Source organism: Heloderma suspectum, chromosome 7, assembly GCF_057233095.1.
Source record: "Heloderma suspectum isolate Gila_16-S chromosome 7, 16-S_ref, whole genome shotgun sequence".
NCBI lineage: Eukaryota > Metazoa > Chordata > Lepidosauria > Squamata > Helodermatidae > Heloderma > Heloderma suspectum.
In genome coordinates, this window is record NC_139464.1 from 56,298,611 (window position 1) to 56,314,076 (window position 15,466).

Genomic DNA, 15,466 nt, shown 5'->3' on the forward strand with positions numbered 1-15,466 from the left:
AATGTGATATATAAGGAGCCATGCCTCGATTCTAAAACATACTGCCTTCCCGTTCTACAACTTGCATAATTTTATTAATGCGAACAGAATGTTCAGCAACTGTGTTACTGTGCCACCTAGTGCCTTTGAAGATTAACTACAGCTATGTAGAACAAAAGAAGCGTGATATCAAGCTATTTTGTGATAGCTGAAAATGTGCAAATACTGATGAAGGCAAATAAATCTTTGAATGTGCAGTTTCAGTACTGCTGACACGTTGATGTAATGTACTGAAATGACTTTAACTAGTTCAGTACAGGATCAGAGAAAATACTTCTAAGAATTATAACATCTATGCATTGCAGTTATGTATATGTGTACCTTGGAGAAAGTCCTACTTGAATTCAGCAGAACTTCTGCATGGATATGATTGTACTGCATGTTTCCTGTATATGTTAATACTAATCATTCACCAGTCTGTTATCTGCAATCAACATTTATATACAAATATGGACAGTGTCTAACCTGGTTTTAAAAACTAGATGTGACAGAATAGTGACATTTTTTAACATCTGAGGTTGTTTGAACTTGATGAACTCAGGACCTAATTTGATATTTTTTTCACTATTCAAACTTTTTAAAGTATATTAAAACTAAGGTTGGTTCATTGGAGGAAGAGAACCTTTGGATTTAAACCAATGTTTTCAGGCATTGTTTAAATACAGGGTGTATAGCAGTTTTGTATTTAAGCACTAGCCTGATAGCTATAGATGACAAGGCATTGCAAGCAGGCAAGTGGGCAGGCTGGAAGAGGAGAGATGGAACGGCCCTCTCCCTCAGGGCACCCTGCTTGGTTTCTATGCTGTGCACAATCTCCACACCCTTGTAGAAATGCTGCAGGCTGCTGGAGGAGGAGCAGAGCCTCCATCTCTCCCCTGCCAGCCCCTAGCAGGCTATTAAATCTTTTTTTTTTTTTCAGGCTAGTAACTTCCTTGTGGGCTTATTCACAAGGTTGGTGTGTAATGCGAATGTGATAATGTGGTGATGCCCATTGCTCCTCATGTTGTGACTTTGTGTTTTTTTCCCCGTTTCAGGGTATTGCTGGAACTGATGTAGCTAAAGAAGCTTCTGATATTATTCTTACAGACGACAACTTCACAAGCATTGTTAAAGCAGTTATGTGGGGACGAAATGTGTATGACAGTATCTCCAAATTCCTTCAGTTCCAGCTTACTGTCAATGTAGTAGCTGTAATTGTTGCTTTCACAGGAGCATGTATTACACAAGTAGGTATTGTGTATTCATTTTCAAGTAATGGGGTTGAAAATGTTCCTCTTACAACTCTGATGTAATAGTTATATTTTAGAGCGATTTACTAGAAGTATGCTTAAAGCACAGTACCAAACTTCAATAGAGAAAATATTTAACAACGGCATAACTTGTTGGTTTCTAGGATATTTGTGTTTACATATTAGGAAACATATCGTTTTTATAGGATTCACCACTTAAAGCTGTTCAGATGTTATGGGTAAATCTCATAATGGATACATTGGCTTCGCTTGCTTTGGCAACGGAACCCCCCACAGAAGCTCTCTTGCTGAGAAAACCTTATGGTAGAAATAAACCTCTCATCTCTCGGACGATGATGAAGAATATTCTGGGCCATGCTTTCTATCAGCTTGTGGTTGTCTTTACACTCCTGTTTGCTGGTAAGCATGCTAAATTTCTATGCTTGAGCTTTCCAAAAGCTATTTGCTTTATTTGGCTGCTTCTCAAATGGCTATTTTAGTCTTCTAGTGCAGCTCTTCAGTGTTGAGCTTTTTTGGAAATGTCTTACACGAGAATCTGAATTTACATGAGATACTGAGAGTAATTAATCTCTCCTTCACAGGTGAAAAAATCTTTGACATTGATAGTGGAAGAAATGCACCTCTCCATGCTCCACCTTCAGAGCACTATACTATTGTATTTAACACATTTGTGATGATGCAACTTTTTAATGAAATAAATGCACGAAAAATTCATGGTGAAAGGAATGTATTTGAAGGAATTTTCAATAATGCAATATTCTGTACTATAGTTCTTGGCACATTTGTTGTACAGGTGGGTAGACTATTTAACTTAATTGATACAATTGTTTTTCTTTTGCCTTTTTTTTAATGTCCAGTGCTTTAGCTATGCACCAGTAGGTATCCTTAGTCAGATTTAACACAGTATATAGTTTGGCTAATATCATGACCTACAAAGCCCTATACAGCTCGGGTCCAGGTTATCTGAAAGACTGTATTCTCCCCTGTGAGCCTGCTCATGCCCTGAGATCTTCCAAGGAGGTGCTTCCCGTGGCCTTGCCACCATCATAGGCTTGCCTGGTAGAAATGCAGGAGAGGGCCTTCTCAGTGGCTGCCCCAAGGCTCTGGGACTCCCTTCCCAGGGAGGCGAAAGTGGCACCCTCTGTGGTATATTTTCACAGGCAGGCAAAAAACATTTTTGTTCCGGCAGGCCTTTGGGGATAGATAGTCTGGATCTCTGAGAATAGGATGGATTGATACTACGGATTATATTGTTGTTGGCTTTTTAAATTCTAAAATTGTATACAATTTTAATATTACTGATAATTTAATTATATTTTAACTTTTGTATATTTCTATTTATATGTTTTAACTGTACAAGTTTTTAATATTGTAAAGCTGCCTTGAGTCTCAATATTGGGGAAAAGGCGGGATATAAATAAATACTACAACAACAACAATAATAATAATAGAAAGGCTTTTAAATTTGGAGATTTAACTGATAAGACACTTACCTGTCACTTTTGTCCATTACTCTTATGTGTTAACAAGTCCAACATTAAGGACTTAATAACGTTTTGTTTGGAGATTCTGAAGTCTTTCATGCGAGGCTTTAAAATGTGACTATTGCTGAAATAGTTACTCTGAAATAGGTGAATGTTAATCTTCTAATATCACAGTTAAAGTCACATTATATTTGCATGTTAGACTAGATTGAATTTACAACCCAAATACTCTGAGCTTTTACTGATCGTGGCCAGGAACCAAATCAGCACGCTGCAGGCTTAATAATTAGGATGTCTCAGTTACCCATGTTTGTGACCATAAGAGCATACTTAATTCTATCATTACTTTATGAAGGTGACTGCACATGGAACTCATAGTGGTGACTTAATATGAAAACAGAGTGAACACATTCATAGTTATTGGTAGCATGGTTATGTTAAAGTAAACAAGCTTGCATAATTGCAGGGCTCTAAAACGTGATAGAATGGCTAAAAAAAACCCTTACCTACTGAATATGTGGGTGAAGATATTTGATGCAACTTAACTAGCACCAGTTTTTAAAATCTATTGGGAATTAAGTCTGTATTTTAAAACCCCTACACCAGAGTCAGATACTGCCATGTAACCTTCAGGAGTATTTTAAAACTACTTGGTGAAAGGGAAGGTTGAAAACCATTATATGCAATACTTTAAAGGATTAAGTATTGTACATAGAGATGTGAAGGCCTGGGGAGACAATCAGAAAAATAGGGCAGGGGGAAGGATGCCAGAACTGGTTTTGGGAAAACCATTTTCCACATTATTTGGGGGTTCCCCCAATTTTTTCTGGTCCTTTTCCCAGGCCTTCACATCTCTAGTTGCACATGGGGCTGCTTTTGAAGACTGTCTGGAAACTTGAATTCAGAATACAGCTTCTAGGGTTTGACTGGGACTCGTCTGTGGGAACATCTCTCACCAGTATTGAAAGAACTTCACTGGGTTCTGGTCCATTTCCTAGCATAATTCAAAGTGCTGGTGCTTACCTTTTAAAGTCCTCCACGGCTTAGGACCCAGGTACCTTTAGGGGATGCCTGCTCCCATATCAACGTGCCCATGTATTGAGGTCATCTTCACAGGCTCTTCTCCAGGCCCCCTGCCATCTGAGTTAAGGCAGGTGGTAATCAGAGAGAGCTTTCTCAGTGTTGGCGCCCCATTTGTGGCATTCCCTTCTTAGAGGTGCTCACCTGATGCCAAGACGCATAACATTATGGCACCAGGTAATAGCCAGGTAAAATTAAAATTTTAATTTTCCCAGGCCTTTTAAGGTATGAATGGAGTTTTAATATGTTAGTTTTTACTTGCATTTTATATTGCTTTTGTGAACTTTCCTGGAAGCTCTGCTGAAGGACAGTATAGGCATATTCTTAAAAAAAAATGTTACAGAGTTTCCTTACCTGGCACTTTACTGCACTATTTGTTAACCTAGAACTGGACACCTAAATTACTGATTACTCAGTCCAGACAAGATAGAGGTGTTGTTTGTAGGTAGCTCATCTGCCCAGTTGAGCAATATTCAGCCTGTCCTGGAGTGGGGTGCACTCCCCCTGAAAGTTCAGCAATGCAGCTTGGGGGTGCTCCTGGATATGTCTTTGTCATTTGAGGCACAGGTGGCCAGGAACGCCTTTTAACAGCCTATGTTGCTATACCAGCTGTAACCCTGTCTGGACAGAAATAGCTTGGTGGCAGTTATCCACACTCTGTTAAACTTCCAGTTGGATTACTACAATGCATTGTATGTGGGGCTGTCTTTGAAGAGGGCTTGAAAATTTCAGTTAGGTCAAAATAGAGCTGCTAGGCTACTAACTGGGACTGGTCTTGTGACACTAGTGCTTTATCAGCTGCATTGGCTTCCAGTCAATTTCCAAGCCCAATTGAAAATGTTGGTTTTGACCTTTAAAACCCGAAATGGCTTGGGACCAGAGTATCTAAAGTAATGTCTCCTTCTGCATGTACCTGCTTGGACCCTTAGGTCATATTCAGAGGCTCTCCCATGGGTTCCTCCACTGAAGGAAATTAGGCCGGTGGCCACAATAGACAGGGCCTTCTTAGTCGTGGTGCCTGTTTAGAATGCTCTTCCCAAGGAGGCTCGTGTGACACCTACATTGTTATCATTTTGGTGCCAGGCAAAGACCTTTCTCTTGTCCCAGGCATTTTTAAGATTGTATGGCTATTTTTAGATGTTTTATTCTTGTGCTGTTCATTATTTTGGTACTGTACGTTATTCTTTTAGCTTGTGTAATCCGCCCAGAGAACATTTATTGTGGGGCCGATTAGCACTATTCAAAATAGCCAACAAACTACTCATGATTTTTCTTCACAGATAGTTATTGTGCAGTTCGGTGGGAAGCCTTTCAGTTGTTCAGAGCTTACAGTAGAACAATGGCTATGGTCAATTTTTCTAGGAATGGGAACACTTCTTTGGGGCCAGGTAAGTAACACTTCCTGTGCAATTCATTTGCTGAATTTATCAACACTTATTTTCCAAAAATGTATGTTTATGCACTCTATAGGAGTGTGAATTTTTCCTTTGTAACCAACTTTGTCTATGCTGCATTACTACCTCAAAGTTTCAGAGAAACTTTGGAAACATTTGATGCAGTCTCTTTTTGCTGCTGCCTCCATTTCAACCAAACGTATGGCAGTGTTTTGTTACTGCCACTTGCCTCCCCACCCCAATCACCACCACCCCTCAAAAAACCCTTTAATCAACTACTGCTCTGCTTTCTTACAAAAGAAGATTCAACATAAATGCTTGAAAAATAAAACTGCATTTATTTCGAATTACTTGAATGAATTCCTAAATGCAGCTTGTGTATTACACCTCACTTTTATAAACCTCTTAACTTCTTCTTTGTCACATTTGTAGTTGATATCAACAATTCCAACCAGCCATTTGAAATTTCTTAAGGAAGCTGGCCATGGAACACAGAAGGAAGAGATTCCAGAAGAAGAGTTAGCAGAAGATGCAGAGGAGATTGATCATGCTGAAAGGGAACTACGGCGTGGTCAGATCTTGTGGTTTAGGGGCCTAAACAGAATACAAACTCAGGTATGGTCTTGGAAAAGGTAGGAGATGGTGAGGGTTGAGGGGGCTGTAAATCTTCCCATGGCTCTTGGTATTGGTTTGGGTGGTCATAAACTGTGTGACTGAACTCTTCTTAACATGGGGAAATGGATGGCTCTTTAATCCCTGGAATTCCTTCTTTACTTCATCTCTGAATACACTCTTGCCTCTTTATCTGCTCTGTAAAAGTGCCTTTTTTCTTTACTTTTTTATGTGTTATAGATGGGATGCTCCTTTCTCTTGTTCTCTCTCTCTCTTGCTGAGCAAGCTGTCACAATCTCTGATTCCTTGCAGATGGATGTAGTGAATGCTTTCCAGAGTGGAACTTCCATTCAGGGGGCTCTAAGGCGGCAACCTTCCATCGCCAGCCAGCACCATGATGTAACAAATATTTCTACCCCTACACATGTAGTGTTTTCCTCTTCTTCTTCTACTACTACTACTACTCCTCCTCCTCCTGCTTCTACTACTGTGGGGTGTGAGTGTGTGTTCCTAAGTGCATGAAATTAACATTTCCTAATCCACGCACCTAACGTTTCATTCTCTCCTTCAGTCCTTAAATTCATCGTTAAGGCTTTTCATATTTTTTCTTACCAAATAAAGTCCTCAAAACCCTTTTTTCTTAGAGGGCTACAACATAGGTGGAACAGTTGCAACAATTATTTATAATGAAAGCTGTGAACCTGCACATATTGTGCCTTCATACTTGCACAGAAGGGGACTTTTTTCCAAATCTTCAGAAATAACTGTTATAAATATTTGAGTATATGCCTTCAAGTATAACTGTGCACAAGAAGATATACAATATAATTCAGTGAAATGTTTAAAGCTGATCCACCATGAGCAGATGAGTTTCAGATGCTTGCTAACGGGAAACCTTTGCACATGCAACTTAAAAATCCATCAGCTGGGCCGAACTCTGCCCTAAAACCTGAGGGTGCATATTTTTATTTGATGTTAAATCATTACTAAGCTTTTCCTATGCACAAGCTTTCCTACAAAGTTGCAGGAGATAGGGTACTTACTGAGACTTGAAGTAATGACTTAGAATGGTTTAGTTTTAAGTAAAAAAAATCTTTATTTCATTCCATTAGATGCATTTCTTTCTAGGTTCTCTTGGCAACACTATATAAACTTTTATGTATTTTAAATCACTTCTCTCCTTCTGGCACATTATTTTTCTACAAAGATCACCATTTTGAGTGCTAACATCCCTCTAAAATTAGTAATACTTTTAAGGTAAAAAGTACATAATCGGTGTTATAAATACTTGTGGTAAAACTGCTTGAATCCAACAAAATGGGAAACCCCAAAAGGATGCCAAAAAGCAATGGGGTAAGCAAAAGAAGTGTTTTATTCCACAAAAATAAATAGTTCCAACATGTAGGTCCTTCTTCAGGGAAACCTATAGAACATTTTACAATATTTATATTAATAGAATTTAAACATGTCCCTGTATATTTAAACTGTATTTATACAACATAACTAAAACAATATTTATTTAGGGCGCAATCCTATTCAGGTAGGTGGCTGCCTCTGAACTCAGAAGCAACCACCTATCCAGTGCAGGGCAGGAGAAGCACAGAGGGGATCGTTCCCTCTATGAGTCTCCTGCCCTGCATTTTTGGCTACACAGCCAGTTGCAGCTGTCTAGCCGCAGGAGGGCTGAGCGGTGGAAGAGGCTGGTCAACGAAACCTTGGATGTGTTATACAGGCATTTTCGCCCTCCCTGCCTCCCTTTTCGGCCACTCTGTACTTCTCTTGTGAGCATGAAGGATGGGGCTGTTCCGCGCTGCCTCTGAGGCAGTGCGGAAATAGGGAGAGGTTGGTTCCCAGAAAACCAGATATCCTATGGCCGTCTAGCTGCTGTCTAGTGACCATATGATTGCTCCCTCCTTTACTTACTTATTTATTACATTTGTATACTGTATACTGGGTAGTTCACAACAATTTAAACCATAAAATACAAGACAATAAAATACAATATAAAGGTTTAAGACTACAGTATAAAAAATGAAATTAATAGCCAAATAAAAGTTAGCAGCAGTGCAAAGATTTAAAATACATTACCAGATTTAAAACAGAAACTGAAAAACTAAAATGCCTTGGAAAATAAAAAAAAGGTCTTCACCTAGTGCTGAAAAGAGTACAATAACAATGCACTTTTGTCAAAACTAAGAATATGATGAAAGGGAGACTCAAAAGTTCCAAACTATGCATAACCATAACATATATTGAATTATAACATATCTCAGGAATAAGTAAACTTAATGTGACCAAATTTGATGATGCTTGCTCTTCAGACGCCAGTCTCCTGTCCTGTAATGGATCAGGGAAAAGAAACCAAGCTTAGATGTGTGTGAATCCTGATTATAAACAGCTGTATTTTAGGGTAGTGTTGAATAGTCAAGAGAATCATTAAGGCCAAAGGGAGTCATTGTATTTAACCTAACGATCCACCTGGCTTCTTTCTCCAAAAGAAACTTATCTATCTGTTTATAATTTGTCTCTGTTGCCCAGAAAGAAAGATCTCTTACCCTCTGGGATCTGTCTTCCTAATGTTGTACCAATGGGGCTCCCACATTTCAATGTTTAATATTACCAAAATGTTCTCTTACTGTAATTTTGAGATTTTTTGTAGTAGGTAAAACCTGTGTGTTTTAGCTAGGATTGTGTTATGTGTGTGAATACAATCTTTAGCCAAACTTGAAAAATACTTAGAATTTGAGATTTTTGCTAAATAGGGAAGATGCCTTATTATACTGAGAAATGTTTCATAGAAATACTGTTTCCAATGGAGAACTTGAGTTTCATGAAATAAGATAAGTAAGAATTATAGAGATAGAAAAAGCCATCAGGCCTGTTATAGAGTCTTTTTCGAACAGGAAATTATGTCTCTGTCAGAGTCTGAAACAAATGTCATAATGCTGTGGGCTTTGTACGTTTTGGATCTTAGTCCTAGAGTTTTGCTTGCTTGATTTTCAGTCTGCTAAAACAAAATCTAGCAAATACAGTAAATCATATATTGGGCCAACGTTAATATGTCTAATATAAGGTGATCATGAGTTGAGTTCTCATTTATAGTGTCAATGATCTTAAAAGCATGCGGATAATCAACTTTTTCTCTGTTGCTTCCTATGAAGTCTCCTTTCCATACATAAGATGCTTTGCCTTTTCCAGTAGACCAGTCTTTATGTGAATTGGGCAGGCTGTTAGCCTGCATATATTATTTCTACATGAATACTGATGTAAATGCCCAGAATTTAAAACACATGCACACACACCTTGCTCAGTGCTCTTTATTTATTTTTTAAAAAGTAATGCCTCTTTCCAACACAAATATTTTGAAATGGTCCACAGTTTGCTTCTGCGTAGTAATCAAGTGCATTAGCTCACGAAAAACATTTTCATGTACTAAATAGATCAAGGATTTTCCCCTTGTAGCAAAGTTAATATTTTGCAAATACAAAAACTAAATAACATCAGACGGGGAACTTGTGTGAGATTGCAGTCCTCTGGACAGGCATATCACAAAACTAGAAAAACTACAATCATGGAAGAGGGAATTTGCACATGTGTGTTCCCTGGAACAAGCCGATCTTGTGATTAAATCATATAAGTACTGTATTGTACAAGTTGGCTGGCGGATCTTGACCTGGTACCATCAGCTAACTAAAGAGGTGATGCGATAGCACTACTAAATCCTCTGTTAGATGGGAGGTATTCTGGATGAATATTATACATATGTTTCTAGTACAACCTGGTTGATCTAGCATTCAGTCAGTAACAAGGATATTTTCATAAGTGTCAAAATTACATACAACACACATGCAAGCGGAAATAACACCACAGGTTCTATTTTGCTAAAGTACTTACTTAAATTCTAAGGAATATCCGTTTCTGTGCTTAAATATATTCAATAGCAATGATCAGGCGATTCCCCTCTTTAATGGGATTCCTTAATGGAAACTATGCAAATGGAATATTTGAGGAAAGAGGGTGAGAATGCATCACAGACCATTTGGAGTGGGATCAGAATTTTATTTTGCTGGCAAAGTTCTTATCGGAAATGTCTCAAGGGAACTAGAATTTATAAGTTAGCATTAACTTCCTGATATTGTAATATGTTGACAGTATTAATTTCATTTGACATACCAAGATGTAGTTCTCAATACTCTTGTTGAACTAGGCAAGTTGTCTGTTGGCTATAGAAAACAAATGGGCTTAATGCAAAAAATAACAATCTCAGAGGTTTTATATTGCCTTTTTTAGTTGGTATTCAGAAAATAACTACACTATTTTTAAGGATATCAGGGTCACAATCTGCATTCAGAAACTGTCTGTGTATATTATGAATCAACTGTTGCATATGTTTTTTGTCTTCATTTGAGTGTGAGTGTATATATGTATGTATATAATGTGGCTGAAATGGTCCTGTTCATAATGTGCAGGAGAACAAATAACTGCATCTTACATTTTGTATTTTATCTTGTATCTCTTCTTGATCCTACAAATTACTTCGACAGTGTTCTGTGTGGTATATACTCAAATATTTATATTTGTAGAGCTGTTTTTTGCATAATATTAGAAAGAATGTCCAGCAATTCTAACACTGCTCATACTTGCTTGGGTTTTTCATAGTTGGCTATGTAACTCCCAGCATTAGAGGACAGTAGTTCTCACTTCCAAAATTCCTGCCATCTTTAGTCTACCAAAGTTCTAACATTTTACCCAGTTCATTAAATTGGAGAAAAGTTTTTCAGATTGGCTTAATTTTCTTTCTATCACTTGACTGATGTTAATTTATAAAAGTAACATCAATTCAATTCTGTAGGGCTTGGCATTTTTTGCAGTGCACTTCACATTTTTATTCCTACTGTAGCCTGGCAGTGCTCTACTGAAATGCTGTTTATTTATTTTTTTACAGTTTATTGCAAGTTCCACTGCATTGCATACAAATTCAGTTCACTCATGTCTACCTGTTTGTGGATTCAAACTCATAAAACTGTATTGCCCTTCAAACAAATCTGCTGAAGATTAACATTTATGCTTTCCCTACTTGCAGATCCGAGTGGTGAATGCGTTTCGTAGTTCCTTATATGAAGGATTGGAAAAACCTGAGACACGAAGTTCAATCCACAATTTTATGACACATCCGGAGTTTAGAATAGAAGATTCTGAGACTCATATTCCCCTTATTGATGATACTGATGCCGAAGATGACGCTCCAACAAAACGCAACTCAACTCCTCTACCACCCTCTCCCAACAAAAATAACAATGCAGTTGATAGTGGAATTCACCTTACAACAGACTTGAAGAAGTCTGCTACCTCTTCATCCCCAAGGAGCCCACTACATAGTTTGGAAACATCACTCTGATTGTAAGCCTAATGTTAACACATTAGCTGCATTGTAAAGAAACAAATTGAAACTGGGTCTCCTCATTCATTGTGATGGACAAGATGGTATTCTTGTCTTGGACTTCAACAAGAAGATACACTTGTACGAATGTAGATTTATTTTTTTAAAAAAGCTTTCTGCCAGACTTGAGGGTGCTTTTTGGGGGGTGGGAATAATAATGAACTCTGACAGATAAACAGTAACTTGGCTTAAGTGACCTGTGGATCATCAGCTGTACTTAAGAATGGCCCTTAAGAATGTCTTAGCAGAGCTTTAGTTTCTCATTCCTTTTGAGGAGAGGGCTGGAATGGGCAAGGGAGCCCTGGATCACTGAATTGATAACTTTCATTTCTGCTGTTGGCTGTTAATAATTTGGATTATTTATGTTTATAAATGATACAGATCTGTTTACAAGGTTTGTAGATACTTTTTGTTCCTGTTCATAGATGGGAAGCTTCCTTATAAACGATGCGGAAAAAAATTAGTCCATCGAATACTGCTGTATTTTCAGGAAGGGGTGTTTCTATTGAAACTGTACTAAATTTTTGCCTGCAACTTACCTTGTTAAATATTGTAGATAAAAATTGCTACTACTAATAGCCAAATAGATAACACTAATGCTTTGTAAAAACCATGAGCAGTGGTGTTCTAATGAAGTTATGGCCTCTGTCCTAATTAGTTTCTTAAACATTTACTACTTAATGGTTTTGAAACAACTGTAAAATTTTTAAAAATTGAGAAACTTACTGAATAACTTCTATTCAGAATTTTAGTAGAGGATTGTTTAATGCAGGACAATGTGATGGAACTTGCTTGAAATACTTTTGTTATCTCAGGCAAAATGGATTAAATCAAAATACATCAGAACCTTAGTCCTTTCTGTTTTTGTCTAAACACAGTAGCTTATTGCTGTCCTGGTGAATTGTGAGTGGAGCTGTTTATTTTTCTGATCTTTAGTATCCTTACAGCATGAGAGCTGTTGGCATTTGGAAAGTTATGAAGAGGTAGCATACATGTTTTCTTTTTGTTTTGAAGTTCATTTGTGTAAAAATAAATCAGCCCTTTTGTTAAAATAAACATGCAGCAATGTTTTTTACAGGATTCAGCACCTTTACAAAGATTAATAGATTTTGGTGGCTTACTTTAGAAGGGAAGTTAATACAAGTTTTTTCTAAAAATAATTGTTCTCATTGGTGAAACAGATGAGACACACAAATAGTTCAGGCTGGAAACTTTGTCAAGGCTAAAAGACTAAATATTGGTAGCAAAATGTTTTCGTCTATAAGGTTACCCTTGACTACTTACAAAAACAATCAGTAGTTGGAAATGTAGTTAGGAGGCAAATATTGACTATCCTTTTAAGTAATCTTCTGTGGGCCAAAAACAGACCAGATAGCAAGAAGCTGAATAACATACACTTGAGTCTTTGGAAAGTGGAGATCTTTCTTTAAAAAAAACTTCTTGTTACAGTCCATTCCACCTTTTAGTGTTTTTCTGCCTCTAACATTTTCTCCTCCTAGAAGGTTTCAGATACTTTTTTCCTTTTGCCAGCAGAGCCCAACAAAGGAGCAAGAATAAGTAGCTAACATAAGGAGTTTGATGAAAGCACTGCCAAGTGGGAAAGTGAAACTGCATTCTCAACAGTAGTTCCTTGTGTTCTGAGTCATGGCTGAAGGAACCTAGGTTTCATTCTTCAGAATAATCTGTTTTTATAATCCTCTTCTAAGAACTGTATGTAAGGGAACCTGTCATGTATAAACTGTGAAGGTAAGCATTGACTTGCCCTAGCTGGAGGTGTATAGTTCTGGGAAAGCTGGGCTAACAAGGGAGAGAATGCACACCTATGTGTGTTGGTTTGTCATCTAGAGCGGTAATGCCTGACTCAAATACACATTATCACAAGTAGATTTCATAATACAAACTTGCAAGTCAAATATTTAGGATTATGGTATTGAAATAATTCTCTCTTCAGTGGGAAAGATATCTCTCTCTCTCTCTCCCTCTCTCTCTCCATCCTGCATTGTATCCCACTGTCAAATACTCACTGAAGCTTCATGGATTGTTTCCACTTAGTCCCATCTGGAAAGCTCAGTCTTTATAGTCACACTATACTTGTACTTTATGTGGCAGTTATTCCCAAGGTTCCATCTTGTGACTGGAGAAGAACCATATTTTGGAACTACATAACACTCTTCGTAAAGAGGAGAAAACTGGGCCTCTAACACATATGGATGAATGAAATTCAACTTTTGAAACTATCTTAGCTATGTGAGGTTCAGTATAGTAATACATGTTAACCTTTTTACCTTGCCATTTGAACAGAAACTTTTTTCCCTTCTATCTTAATGGTAGTCATGACTACACTCTGCTGCCCACAGTCTACTGTGAATTCTACATTTCAGACCTCTGGAAGAAATTTAACTATAGATTTTGTGCATAATTTATCCTTTTTGACCCTGTTGATAGCAGTTCATTGAGTCTTAATAGCAAGTGTAAGTGTAATCTGAAATCAGAAATACTTGTTCAATAAGGACTGTGAAAGCAAAATACATCATGTTAGCTATCAAAACAATCATTACTGCTTTTCAGTTGCTGAGCCACATACGTATTTGCATTTTCTGGTTTGTAAGGCTTACTTAGCTTGCTCAATGTAACTTCAATAAATAAATGTGCTGTTTATCTGTCTCTGGATGGGGACTGGAATTTTTGAAAGTATTTTACTTGAAATATATAACTTTATTCTACATAAGCAGCCTGCCCTGCATCTGTTTCTTAATTGTTGTGTGTGATTTACACTGTATTGGATAACGAGGAATATTGTTTGTACTAAATTACCATTTTTAGAGGTTTTACCCTAAATGTATGAAAGATTGATTCAGTATTGGTGTCACCTTAACAGATGCTAAACAGAAATCAATAGGAAACTTCAACTTGGAATAGGCACCCATATGAGGTGATAACTCCTCCTAAATCTCATTGGCATGAAATTCAGTCAGTAGTCCATTGTGAACTTCTGTCTTCAACTTCCACCCTGGTCCTGCTTACTTTATTGGTTAGTTTACCCAAAATGCAATTACTGTTGGAGCCTTGTTTGCTATTATTGATGTTCCTATGTATTTTGTCATGTTCTTCTCTTACTCTTCTCTTTGAAAAAGAATGTCCATACCCGTAATGTCTGCATTTATTTGATTTGTACCCCACCTTTCTACCAAGAAAAACAGCACTCAAGGCAGGTTTTCTTTACTTTCTCTGGTCCAAATATATAGTGGACATGGGGAAACCAGAACGAAACATAACTGGAGTTGGAGCTAACTTGCTTCTACATAGTCCTCCTCAGTTTGCATTATCAAATTTGGTCACATTAGTGTTTAACTCTAGTTCCTAATATTGTCATTCTGATATTGATGAAACTTAATTTGAATTAGCAAGCTTGTATGCACAGTATTAATTAGCAATATCTCCCCTCCCTTTTTTTTTTTTTTTGATAGTGAGCCTGTAGAGCAGTAAAATACCAAGGATGGAATCTCTGCCTAGTTGCAGTTAGGAGCAGAGATCTTGAGTAGTCCTTAAGTATCAGCATTGTGATAGGCGCTGCATTTAAGTTATAGCCAGCCTTAAGTGTGTATACTTATTCATACCTATGTGAGCAAGGCACACAAGCTCACTGTAGTATTTATATCTTCAAGGGCTAAACAAGTAATAGAATTAAAAAATCAAAAGTGCTGACAACCACCTTATTCACACCTTACTTATGAAGGAGGAGCAGAACTGCACTTTTACCCCACCCCTGAGTGTGGTCCTCTTATATCTGCGCATTGAGTGCAGTTGTTTGCAAAGAAGCCTCAACATGCAAGTGGCTGCTTGCATGTCGAAGCTCCACGAGATCAGGAAACTTGATTTGTGGGGTTAACCGGATCATGCGGAGCCTCTTCATGTGAGCAGCTGTTTGCACATTGAGGCCCCTTTGCAAACAACTGTGCTCAATATGCAGATATCAGAAGAGGTATGCACACATGACATGGGTGGCGCTAAAAGTGTTCCTCCTACAACACAGTATGGCCCTTCACATAAGTAACACATGAATAGGGATCATAGGACTACTGCATAGTACACTGTTTAAGACAGTTGCATGATGACATGAAACTGAGAGACTACCAGCAAAACCTTACCTAAGTTCGTGGAGTCTTT

General features: G+C 37.7%; 1 protein-coding gene across 7 annotated transcripts in view; it reads left to right on the forward strand.

Moving 5' to 3' along the window:
- Window positions 1–14,023, forward strand: part of ATP2B1 (ATPase plasma membrane Ca2+ transporting 1) — an 89,682-nt gene extending 75,659 nt beyond the window's left edge. For 6 of the 7 annotated variants that reach the window (XM_084810302.1, XM_084810300.1, XM_084810299.1 and 3 more), the window contains 6 exons: window positions 1,074–1,265; window positions 1,475–1,688; window positions 1,871–2,082; window positions 5,134–5,241; window positions 5,680–5,862; window positions 10,943–14,023. In XM_084810302.1, coding sequence (XP_084666428.1) covers window positions 1,074–1,265; window positions 1,475–1,688; window positions 1,871–2,082; window positions 5,134–5,241; window positions 5,680–5,862; window positions 10,943–11,257 — 1,224 coding nt within the window. In that variant the 3' untranslated portion in view covers window positions 11,258–14,023. Of the gene's footprint in view, window positions 1–1,073; window positions 1,266–1,474; window positions 1,689–1,870; window positions 2,083–5,133; window positions 5,242–5,679; window positions 5,863–6,171; window positions 6,286–10,942 lie in introns of all 7 variants that reach the window. The other variant, XM_084810306.1, reaches the window with a different exon arrangement.
- The last annotated feature ends 1,443 nt before the right edge of the window (window positions 14,024–15,466 follow it).